Source organism: Psammomys obesus, unplaced genomic scaffold, assembly GCF_907164565.1.
Source record: "Psammomys obesus unplaced genomic scaffold, mPsaObe1.curated_primary_1811, whole genome shotgun sequence".
Taxonomy (NCBI): domain Eukaryota; kingdom Metazoa; phylum Chordata; class Mammalia; order Rodentia; family Muridae; genus Psammomys; species Psammomys obesus.
The window spans coordinates 61,805,693-61,817,270 of record NW_026585644.1 but is presented as its reverse complement, the minus strand read 5'-3'; the positions used below and the strand labels follow the sequence as shown (position 1 = coordinate 61,817,270).

The following is an 11,578-nucleotide window of genomic DNA, read 5'->3' as shown; positions in this document are numbered from 1 at the left end:
CGGCTACCGTCACAACCCCGTTTATTTACAGAGTCAAAGCTATTTTCCAACACTAACTACTCCAGATCACACAAGTTCTACCTGATTGCATCTATTTTAATCTTCACTACCTTGAATACAAAGCACAAGTTCATAGTCTAGCTCCAATTTGATAGGGCAAAGAGGCTCCACCTTTGTACCCAAATGCAGAATGGCTACCAACAGTCTCACCGGTCTACCCCAGTTCCCTTGATCCTCAAATTTCAGGGATGGGGGTGTGTGTCCAGATGAAGCATGTAATTTTATTTCACAAAGACTGTACAAAATCTCTTATAAAACATGGGGTAGACACCACCTGGTTACCTCATCTGCCCCCCTTCCAACTTCACATGAGATGAGGTTGGAAGAGTGTAAATAGCAGTATATACAAAGCAGGCGCTGAAGCTATAGGTACAAGTTCTGTCATATTTACACTATTTCACATATTCACAGGTATAAAGGAGCCAGGGGTGGGAAAGGGGGTAAGTTCTGGCTCTGTTCTTTTGTATAAAAAAGCACCAGTGTCCTAGACTGGACACCCACTGCTACACAAGAAGCAGAAGGGGTCCAAAGCCTCATTGTCACCGACTGATGTCCCGACTGGAGTCCCACAACTTGGTGTTGGGTGGCTCAGTCCGAAGGCAGGCGAAGAAAGGATGCTGAAGGGCTTCACCTAAGGTCAGCCGCTTAGCAGGTTCATACTCTAGCATACTTTCAATCAGATCGAAGAGCTGGTGGTGGTCCTCTGCCTCTGAGGTCAGATACCGCTGGTGGAGGGCAGGAATAAGTTAAGGCAGGGTGCCTTACAAAGCTTATTATCTTTCTTTCCTTTTCAAGGCAGGGTCTCACTGTATACACCTGGCTAATCTGGAACTATGCACTGTCCCTGCTTCCTAGACAGCCCTACTTTTCCTTTTGGAAAAAGAACCAAGGCTCAGTTTTACATGCAATTTGAAAGCTACCTTAACACAAAACAATGTTATGACCAAGGTTTCTGATGTTACAGCTCAACCTACCTTCCCACTATCACAATTACTCCTTCATACTTGTAAATCCTTGTCAACTTCTTCAATCTTCTTTAGCTCCACATTAAAATGTGAACTCTTCAAAGTTAGTTTATTCTTTTCTGTCTGACCTAAAGAATCCTTGCCTCTGTCAGACCATTCTCTCTTCTTTGTTCATTGTTGATCAAATTGTCTTCTTTCTGCACTCCTCCCCTCCTGTCCTAACCTCTGCTTACCACACCAACAAAGAAGCAACCTTTTAGATTGTGGACAATATTTATCCCTGGCTGGGCTCACCCGCAGTGGTTTGCAGTTTTCACGAACGTAGCGCCCCGCTGATGTATTCTCATCCCAATCCAGACGACCCCGATAAAAATATTTTTGTTTTCTAGAGGGGAAGGAAGTTGGTGCATCAGAAGGTCCCCTTTATAAATGCTTTCCCTTGGTTACCCATGTGAAAATAAGTGGGGGCTAGGGAGGAAATGGTGTGGAACAGACAAATTCTGTGGAAAGAAGGGTGTAAGTTCTTCCTGTTCAAGGTTCACCTTGTCTTTCTGATCATCCGAGAAGGGATAGGACCCAGGATCCTTTCCATCATGGCTAGATGTTCTCTGTTGTCATGGGTCTGGGAAACAAAGACAGGTCTAAGCACAGAACTCAGGAAAGAATGCTGGGGACTAGTTGCCAGATGGGTAATGTGGAGGCCCCAATAGGCATGTCCTTGGCAAATCAAGAAATCAAGCAGCTCAGTAATATTCCCACCACTTACCTGGAAGAGGGTGAAGCCAACGTAGTACTCAAAGATGATACAGCCTATGCTCCACACATCACATGGCTGTGACCAGCCCAATTCTGCGTGGTGAGGAAGAGGAATTATGACGCTTAGGATATGCTACCCTCACATGACCCCACACTGGGCAGACCTGAGCTCCCTTACCAAGGATGACCTCTGGGGCTCGGTAATGGCGAGTGGAGACAATGGTGCTATGGTGTTCGTGGTCAAAGGTGGCACTGCCGAAGTCTACCACCCGCACAGCTGTGCTCTTCACACTGCGCTCATCTCGCTTCTAGGAGCAAAGCAGATGGGAATGAATCTCTTGTCAGACTGAGATTCACAGACCCCTTGCTTTTGAGTATGAAAAATGTTACCTACTCCTATACTCCCAGGAGAATCTGGCAGGATTTCACTATGTATCTTTGCTTTGAAATCTGCAGCAATCCTCCTTCCTACCTCAGAGCCTTCCAAGTGCTGGGATTATAGGCATGTGCCAACACACCAAGCTCTCACAGCAGTACTTTGAGTAGTAAAGGAAGAAGACTAAGAAATGATTATGGAATAATATGGAAGTCTCTAAGCACCAGAAGACTGGACCCACTTGTCTGGTGTACTCTGAAAACCTGTAATATGTAGCAAAGGGTAAAGACGACCTCTAGTGTCGAGACTTCTGACAGTCAAGCAAGCGGAGTTTTCCTATCACACAGAAATGCACTCCTAAAAAAGGCAGTGTGTACATTTTCACCCTGTTGAAAAACTTTCCAAATTGTCTTTCAATTTAAATCTTCTTAAATCGAGTTAGTGTGGTACACTGTTTTTACCCAGCTGGAGCCACACCAGGAGAGAGCAGTAAAAGAACACAGAGCAGTAACCAAAAGCAAGTGGCCCAGCTGTTTGCCCCTTTGGACAGAGGGCAGCCCCTGTCCATCTTACCTTCTCTAGGTTGTAGGTGAGTTCGTAGTCTGAATTCACAAACAGAATATTTTCAGGTTTGAGGTCCGTATGTGTCAACTTGTTATCATGGAGGACTGCAGGGGAGAAGGCTAGATCAGGCTTGCTCCAGGTGGCTAGTGCTAACTGACAGCATCTGACCCCTTTGTGAGTATCAAGAACAAAGCTAGAGAGGAGACAGGCCCAGACTCTAAACAGGGCTACTGTCTGCTCTCCAACTAAATAAAAAAATGCCTGGCCTAAGCACCTTAGTAATCTAAAATGCACAGATAGTTCATCTGACAGAAAACAGCACTGTGCCGCAGGTGGGAGTTTTTGTTTGATCTTATGTTTGATCTTTGTGACTGTCAGATGTTCTGCAAAATCAGTTCAGTAATACTAATCACTGTGAAGAGGAAGAAGTGCTCTGGTTCTGAAGCTGGCACCTCAGCTGGATGATCCAGTGTTCTTCCATCTGCTTTGTAGAAGAGCTCCTCACTAGACAAACCTAAGACTATACCAAGAATATTCTGTGCTTGTTGTACAGCACTTCTCCAAGAGAGAGGGGATGAGGAAAAGACAGTAAGTGCTGGAGGTGTGGAGAAAGAGCAGTCAGTGAGAGCAAAACATCAGTCAAGGAGTTAGGTCAGAGTAGGAAATGTCAGGACAATGGTAGGTGTGCAGGTAACCTGACTGCTTACGGCCCTGCCCAGCACATAAGCACACAGAAGAGGTCTAATAGAAGAACGGGCTCCCCAGTGTCCTCCTCAGTCCACCCCACTCACACTTGACGGCCTGGCAGAGCTGGAAGGCCATGTGGCGCACTTGGTGGATGGGGTAGGGCAGGTAGTTGTTGTCTTTGAGGAAATCGAAGGTGCTAAGGCCCAGAAGCTCAAAGGAGATACACATGTGGCCATGGTAGTCAAACCAGTCAAGCATCTGGACACAGAGGCTGGGGAGAGATAGGGGGAGTTGGATGTCTAATAAGCTCCCACCAGCCCACCACCCCACCAAAAGGAAGAAGTGCACAGTTGTTGATTCCACCGTTGTATAAAAACATGGCAGTTAATATCATTAATAAAGTAGTTCAGTTGGTAGAGTGCCTACTTAGCATGTACAAGGCCCAAGGATCAAACTGCAGCAGTACATACAGCAGTTATGATGGCAGAAGCTGTACCCTCAGCACTTGGGAAGTGGAGGCAGGAGAATCATAAAATCAAGGTTATTCTCATCTACACAGTGATTCTGAGGTTAGTCTGAGCCACATGATAACCTGTCACTTATAATAATCAACAAAACTCAGTTAAGCTAGAGAATGATCTTTTTGGAAGAAACAACACTACTTCCTAAACTCCAAATCATAATTTTGTAACATCTTGAATAGTTCAAAACCTACTTACTAGCTTGGGGCTGTAACTCAGAAGTCAGCACTTGGCCAGCATGCAGGAGGCCATGTTCAGTGCCCAGCCCTCAAGACAAGGAAAACAAAATCTTTTTGTTAAGTAGGCTAGGATGGTGCATTTCTACTCTCACGAATCTAGAGGCAGGAGGATCACCATGAATTTGAGGCTGGCTTGTACTATATAGTATGATCATGTCTCAAATAAACAAAACAACACAACACCCCCAAACCCCAAAACAACTATTTGCTGAAGAGCTATTAGCACAAATTTGCAACAATATGGTCTCTCAATTACAAACTGCCCTTTTCGTTACTTCTGGGTCTCTTTTGAGCCCTGTCTGACATAACCTGGAGCACTTCCTGGCGCACAAACTCATGACCCACTACATCCCACTCCAGCTCCTGAACTTTACTATCAGCCACTATGGCCCAAGTTCACACTTAATGTTTTGTTAAATCTTACTTGGGCTGGGGATATGGCTCAGTTGGTAAAGTATTTGCCTAGATACACAGCTTAATACCTGGTATCACACAAAACTAGGTGCAGTGGTACATTCTAATAATCCTAGGCAAAGTTATCCTTGCCTTTGGCTACAAGAATGAGCAGAAGCTAGCCTGGGTTAAATGAGATATTGCCCCCAAACAAACAACCCCCAAAACAAATAAAACAACCAAACTTTTGTATAACAATCTTACTCAATTTAGTCTATGAATGCTGGGTGAACAAAACTGTTACTGCAGTTTTCGAGTTTATTACTCTTCCTCAATTAGAATCATGTCCTTTTGCATTTCAGGAAAAGTGTTCCACGACTACCGGCCCCACATTTTCTTTTCTTTTAAAGATTTATTTATTATGTATACAGTGTTCTACCTGCATGCCACAAGACGGCACCAGATTTCATTGTAGATGGTGGTGAGCCATGTGATTGCTGGGAATTGAACTCAGGACCTTTGGAAGAGCAGCCAGTGTTCTTAACTTCTGAGCCATCTCTCCAGTCCCACATTTTTTTTCAAAGATTTTTAATTATGTATGAGTTAAATGCATGGGACTGCAGATTTATAGCTATTTTTTTTGTTTGTTTTTTTGAGACAGGGTTTCTCTGTGTAGCCTTGGCTGTCTTGTACTTGCTTTGTAGATCAGGCTGGCCTGATACTCAGAGATACTGACCTACCTCTGCCTCCACCAGTGCTGGGATTATAGGTGTGTGCCATCAGCTATTTTTTTGTTTTGCTTTTTTGAGACAGGGTTTTTCTGCTAGCCCTGGCTATCCTGGAACTGAGAGATCTGCTTGGCTCTGAGATTCAAGGTGTGTGCCACCACTGCTTGGCTCCCTTGGAGCTACTGTGAGATTCTATGTGGGTGCTGGGAAGTGAACTCAGATTCTATCCTATCACTCTTGATTGCTGAGCCATCTCTCCAACCTTAGCCTCAAACTTGTGACTGCCTTAACTTCCAAACAATTGTGTGACTCTGTGTGTTGTACTGGGGTTTGAACTTAGGACCCTGTATGACAGTTGCCTCGTACTCCATCCCTGGGTCTTACAGCACTTTTTTCATTGGTGAGAAAGGTTCTTGCTAAACTTCCCAGGCTGCCCTAGCTTCCAATCTGTCTTTCCTTTTCTCCCAAGTGGCTGGGATGCAGGCCTGTACCATCAACAGTGATGCTCATCAATAGCAGAGCCTTTCCCAGGTTGCAGATGTCAGAAAAGAATTGGAAAGGATTACACAACTATCTTAATCATCTACTACTCTCCTATAATCGAAAGATGAATGGGCTGGGTGTGGTGGCACACCCTTTAATTTCAGCACTCAAGAAGCAGAGGCAGGAGGATCTCTATGAGCTCAAGGCCAGTCTGCTCTACAGAAAAGGAGGGAGAGACCTTTAGCCTCCTCGTATGTTCAGCTTACTTCTCGTTGTCAGGGTCTTTCTCATTAATCTTCTCCAGCACGTTGATTTCTAGTCGAGCGGCTTCCTTGTACTTCTCCACATTCTTAATGATCTTCAGGGCAACTCGGGCTCCACCCCTGTGGGGCAACAGGGAGGCTTTTGTTGGGTCCGAGAACATCTCAGAACGAATAGATCAGTTTAAGGACTAAGAAATTCTGCCTGTCTAATCTGCAAATAGACCAGATGCCTGACAGATGTGGAGTAAGAGGCAGGCCATCAGTTACCTGCGATGGTCCACACATTGTACCACGCGGCCAAAGGTCCCTTCTCCTAACGTGCTTACAATTTCATCTGAAACGAAAGAAAGCAGGGTCGGGGAGAGGGAGGGAGAAAGGGGGGGGGGAAGAATGAGATCAACTGGAAGAAAATAAGGCACAGCAACCTGGGGTGAGATGAAGGAAGGGGGAACAGATATAGATGGTCGCAGGGGAAGAAAACCCCTGTGTGACTCCCACCACCATTAACCCAGGGGCCATGAGAGCTGGGACTGGACAACAGGTCAATTCTCAACAGCAACTCAAACCACCCAGATGAGCAACACCACTGAGAAAAGGCAAAAGAGGCTGTGACCTGGGCTGGCATGGGACATTAGGATGGCTATGGGATTGTTACGATTTGGCTTGTACATCGCTCTTGTAGCCAGTCCCCGACGTGGTAGATGAGGTGGCCCTCAGCGTCGTCCTCTGCACTCTTGGCTCTCCGGCTGCTGTGCTGCTGTCGGGGGGTGGGGGGGGTCGGAGCAAGCCAGGTGTCGGATCGGGGGCCGGAGGGAGGCGGGGTGGGTGGTGGAGGGGTCACCGGTCACAGGCGCCCAGCCAGGGGGGACAGACGATGATGGGGGACAGTGGAAGGGAACACGTCAGATGTGCTAAGGCCGGATTGGTGTGAGAAGAGAGAGCGGCGCATAACCCCAAGTTCCCAAACCCAAATCAGGACAGGCAGAGGCATGGGCAGAGCAGAAAAGTGATGATGTTGCCAGTGTTACCCACAACCCCATGCTCTATGAAGCACCCTTTTAGGCAGACGCAATCTTCCCTTGCCTCCCAACCCAAATTGGTCTGCTGACTGGCCACAGAGGCCAGGGCTCAGGAGACATAGGCCTTTGAAAACCAAGGTCCTCATTAAAAGATAAGAGGCCTCTGGGGCAGAGCAGCTGCTCCCAACACAAGCCCAATATATCCAACATATCACTGAGAGCATAAAGGATGCATGCCCTTCTATCTCCAAAGTAGATCTGGAGACCCTCAAGAGTCAGAGACCTTCCAAGAGGGTAGGCAAACTCAGTGCCCACTTCAGTGTTCATGCTTTGGAGAACAAAGGGACTCTTCTTTTATCAGGGTCCCTGAGGGACTCGAAAAGAATGGGGATTGCAAAGGCCCGGGTTGGCACTCACTGAAGACGAGCGGCTGAACGTGCGACTACGTCTCCTTCGCCGTCTGTGTTTCCTTCGGCTGCTGCGCTGGCTTCGGTAACTGCTGTTTTCCCGATGGTATTCATAGGAATGCCGAAAGTCTGTGTCATAGTAGGTGTCTCCTCTATCCCGGCTATAGTCATTTCGCCTGAAGCTGCCACAGTATCGACGATCGTACAACCGCTGGTCAGACGAATGGTCATCATAGCTGCTGTTGACAACAAATCCCCATCAGGAATGTTACACTATGCCACAACATCCTATCTTAGGAAAGAGAACACCAAGGGTACTTCCCCACACCTGCACAACCAAGGCCTTCCTAAGGCACTGGCAGAACTCCTCTGGGGGTGGGAGTGGGAGTGGGAGTGGGGAGGCTCTTCCTCTCCAATGACACAAGGGAACAAAGAACCAATTTGTTTGCTAATGTTTCCGAATAAAATTCAGCCTTGCTCTAATCCAGCCCATTCTTCTCCATACCACTGAATTATTAAGACCCTGCAGTCCTAGCTTCGTTAGCTCATAAGCTCTCTTCATCTATTAATCCAATGGCATGCACTTCCTGCCACCTGAAGACATTGTTCCCACTTACTCTCACTTGTCCCACTAGGCAAGTTTACATATACTTTTCTTAAGAAAAACAGCCCTCCGAGAGTCGAATGTGATGTGTAGGGCTCCAGTAGAGGAGGCAGGTGGATCTCTGTGATTTCAAGACCAGCCTAGTCTACATACAAAGTTCTAGGCCAGCCAGGGTTACACAGTGACACCTTGTCTAAAATGAAAAGGGCTGGAGAGGTGGTTTAATGGTTAAGAGCACTGGCTGCTCTTTTGGAGAACCTGAGTCTGATTTCCATTACCCACATGGAAGCTCACAACCATCTATAACTCCAGTTCAAGGAAATCCCATACCCTCTTCTGACTACCAAGGGCATTAGGGATGCATATAACGCAAGACATACATGTAGGCAAAACACATAAAATTAAAAAACAAAACGTATGTAAGTTTCCCCTGAACTACATACATCTAGACCATTCAACAATGCCTGGTGGGTATAGCTTTCATCCCTAAGTACTTTCTTTACAAAGCGCCTTTCAAAAAATAATTTTTCCCCCTTTCAGAGTCTTACTGTATAGACCTGGCTGGCCTCACTGAAAATCCCAAACTAGCCCTGAACTCATAATCTTCCTTAGTGCTGGGACTATGGATGTATACCACCAACACTTTTTTTTCAAGCCAGGAAGTGAACCCAGAACTAAATGCATGTTAAACACATGCTCTACATACCCAGCCCCATGTCACCTTCAGTGGCCTAGCACTGCCCTTAGCATGTAACCAATAAACTTTATTGAATAAAAAGCATTGCCCTGCACTCAGCATCTCCTCCTGAGGCCTAACCTTCGGGAACGAACATGATAGCTGTCCTCCCTCCGACGCCGCCTTGTCCGGTCACTGCTACTTGACCAGGATCGACTTCTTCTTTGCTTATGCTTTCGGCTCCGATAGTGTTCGTGGTAACTCCCCCGGCTGCCTCTCTCTGAGGAATGGTACCTTCGGGGATGAGGCATCTAGAAGGGAAGGAAAAGCAGAATGGCATGAAGGTTCTGAGTCTTCAGAAGCATTCTCTGGGACTGTCTGCTTCTGAAGATGTGCAGCTACCTTCAGCATACAAAGTCCTCAGGCTTTTGCCTTTACAATTTTTCCTTATGGACTGCACAGCAGCCACCTACAAACTTTAGCTGAAAACTCAAGAATATCAAATTCAATTGCTCTACCTCAAACATCGCTCCATGAAGACCTTAAGGTCTGAGCTACAGTTGATTGGTGACAAGTGTGTGACTGATAATATTGTCACAGTTCATCTCTGCTGCAATCTAAGATTGCTATGCCATCCCAAGTTCCTCATAAGCAAATAAAAAAAGCTTTAATTTATATTGTTGCTTGAGTTATTAACAGTCCATCTTCCCCAACTACACTAGGAGTGCCACAGCAGGAATTCAGTTTTACAGGATTTTACAAATAGCTGGTAACAAATACCAGCACATTAGAGATCAGAGTGTGGTCCCATATTTTTCACTAAGTTGTAAAAGAGTACAACAAAGTTGTGGTGTCCATCTGTATATTCCTGATCATCATTGTATTTAGTATGTAGAAAGTAACTGAGTTTTTTCTTTTTGGTTTGAGACTAGGTTGGCCTCAAACTCAGAGATCCACCTGCCTCTGCCTCCCAGATCCTGAGATTAAAAGCGTGTGTCACTGCCCTGGTTCTTTCCTTCCTTTTGGCTGGCCTAAAACTTCCCTGGCTGAATTTGAACTCAGAGAGCTTGTTAGCCTTTACCTCCTGAGTGCTGGCATGAAAGGCTTGCAAGACCACACTTGGCTTGTTTTCTTTGTGTGAGAAGAAGGATATCAGACTTCACATATACTAGGTTGGCCTTGATTTTGATATATAGCCTAGGATATCCCTGAATGTCTTCCAATCCTCCTCCCTTCACTTCCAAGTGCAGAAATTACAGACCAGCCTCATCATGTAGGGGTTTACCCAGCATCAGAGACCAGCCTAGGATTTAATGCATTCTAGGTGGGACCGTGCCACCACATCAACTGAGGTACATTCCCAGCCTACTAACTAGTTTTAAATTAATATCAGTATACTTGACTGACATGTTGGCCTCCAGTAAATGAACCTAGACTGGTTAACGGCTCGTGAGTAATTTTTCGGTTAATGGGGAAAAATCAGAGCAAAATTACTGTCATAACCCAGCAAAAGCACGGGGCAGGCTGAATTAAGATGAGTCTCTGGGACAGTGTTGGACCAGGACTGAGTACATGAGGTCTGTACGTTTCACTCCAACATCTGGTTGCCATTCTGGGTCACTTCCTCCCAACCTCCTTAAGTTAAGGAAGGTGACCTGCGTGCTTCAGCCTAAAGTGGCTGGCAAGAAACCAAGAAGGTGCAAGCACTTTCCCAGGTAATCCAATTTTGATTAACATAAATGCCATCTCACTTCGGACACCTACCAACAAAGTCACTCAGGTCCTTCCTGGAAAAGCACACCTAGCCCAACTTTCTCAACTTGTTTCTTCCTTTCTTACTCAGAAAACCCAGAATAATTCCCTAGAATCAAACTCTTCCTGTACACTGCCAACTAACACTTTTCGGTTTGTATTAAACCCTTGGTCCAACTTTTGCACGTCTGGGACCGCTCCGTTCCCTACCTCATCACTTCTATGGCTCCCCACAAGTTTACTATAGGTCTCGCCGCTACCCACAAGCGGGTCGACCTCCCTCCCTCCCTGCTATCTCGCTAATCTGCTGCTTCAAAGCCCCACTCTCCCAATTTCGTCTCATCCCGTCGCTGCCAGTCTGGCGGTAGCCATCTTTCCGCGGCCCCAAGGTCCGCCAGGCGACGCGCTCACCGTTCTGGCGGCGAGGCCCGTGCGCTTGTCCCACAGGAAGTCCGTGATGGCGGCGGCACTGCGGCCGGAGTCCCGGCACCCCAGCGACGACGAAGTGCGGCTCCACCCCCCAACCCGCGGCCCCGGGACCTCCCGCCCCGTTCCCGGGCTCTGCTCCAGTCCCGCCCGCCCAGGCTCCGTCCCCGCCCCCAGGATCCGCTCGGCGCCTCTCGCACCGCCCCCGCCCGGGGCCCGATCCCAGCTCGGTCTCCGGCTCTGGCCTCTCCGCTCCGCCGCCGCCGCTGTGAGCGAGCGCGCACGCACGCACGCACGCACGCACGTTTTGCGTCACTTCCCAGTCTCTGATGGGCCCCGCCCCCGCACACCAGGCTTTTAGGGGTGCTCCGCAGCTCGGGGTGCGCCTGCCGGTTCTGCCCGGGAGGCACCAGGCGCTTGTCATGGGCTGGTTGGGTCTCTGTTCATCCTATCCCATGACACATTCCTCTTGCGCTTCACTTGAAGACATTTGTGGCTTGTTTAATATTGGAGGTTTAAAGGATTGTTATTTACATTGTTATTTACATTGGGCAAACGACTCCAATGAGGAGTCCAGTGATTCCTGAAAATATATCCTTGTGCTGCCGAACGCCAGCAAAGAAAGGCTCCCTCTTTGTCCTGCACAATAGTCATTTATG

The 11,578-nt window shown here is 47.3% G+C and overlaps 1 protein-coding gene across 4 annotated transcripts; it reads right to left on the bottom strand.

The window, feature by feature from the left end:
* Positions 1-261: 261 nt before the first annotated feature.
* Clk2 (CDC like kinase 2) lies at positions 262-11,152 on the bottom strand. 4 transcript variants are annotated; one of them, XM_055620494.1, is made up of 13 exons: positions 10,905-11,152; positions 8,883-9,052; positions 7,472-7,700; positions 6,705-6,789; positions 6,303-6,369; positions 6,039-6,155; positions 3,513-3,679; positions 2,731-2,825; positions 1,960-2,089; positions 1,792-1,874; positions 1,568-1,647; positions 1,320-1,410; positions 262-785 (listed from the first exon to the last, which is right to left on the bottom strand). In XM_055620494.1, exons 2-13 carry the CDS (start codon positions 9,050-9,052, stop codon positions 600-602), a joined length of 1,500 nt encoding a protein of 499 aa, XP_055476469.1. In that variant the 5' UTR covers positions 10,905-11,152; the 3' UTR covers positions 262-599. The 4 variants fall into 4 exon arrangements, with proteins under 4 accessions (XP_055476469.1, XP_055476477.1, XP_055476485.1 ...); XM_055620502.1 differs by having other exon boundaries at positions 6,705-6,792; positions 7,472-7,697; XM_055620510.1 differs by having other exon boundaries at positions 7,472-7,697.
* Between the last annotated feature and the right edge of the window lie 426 nt (positions 11,153-11,578).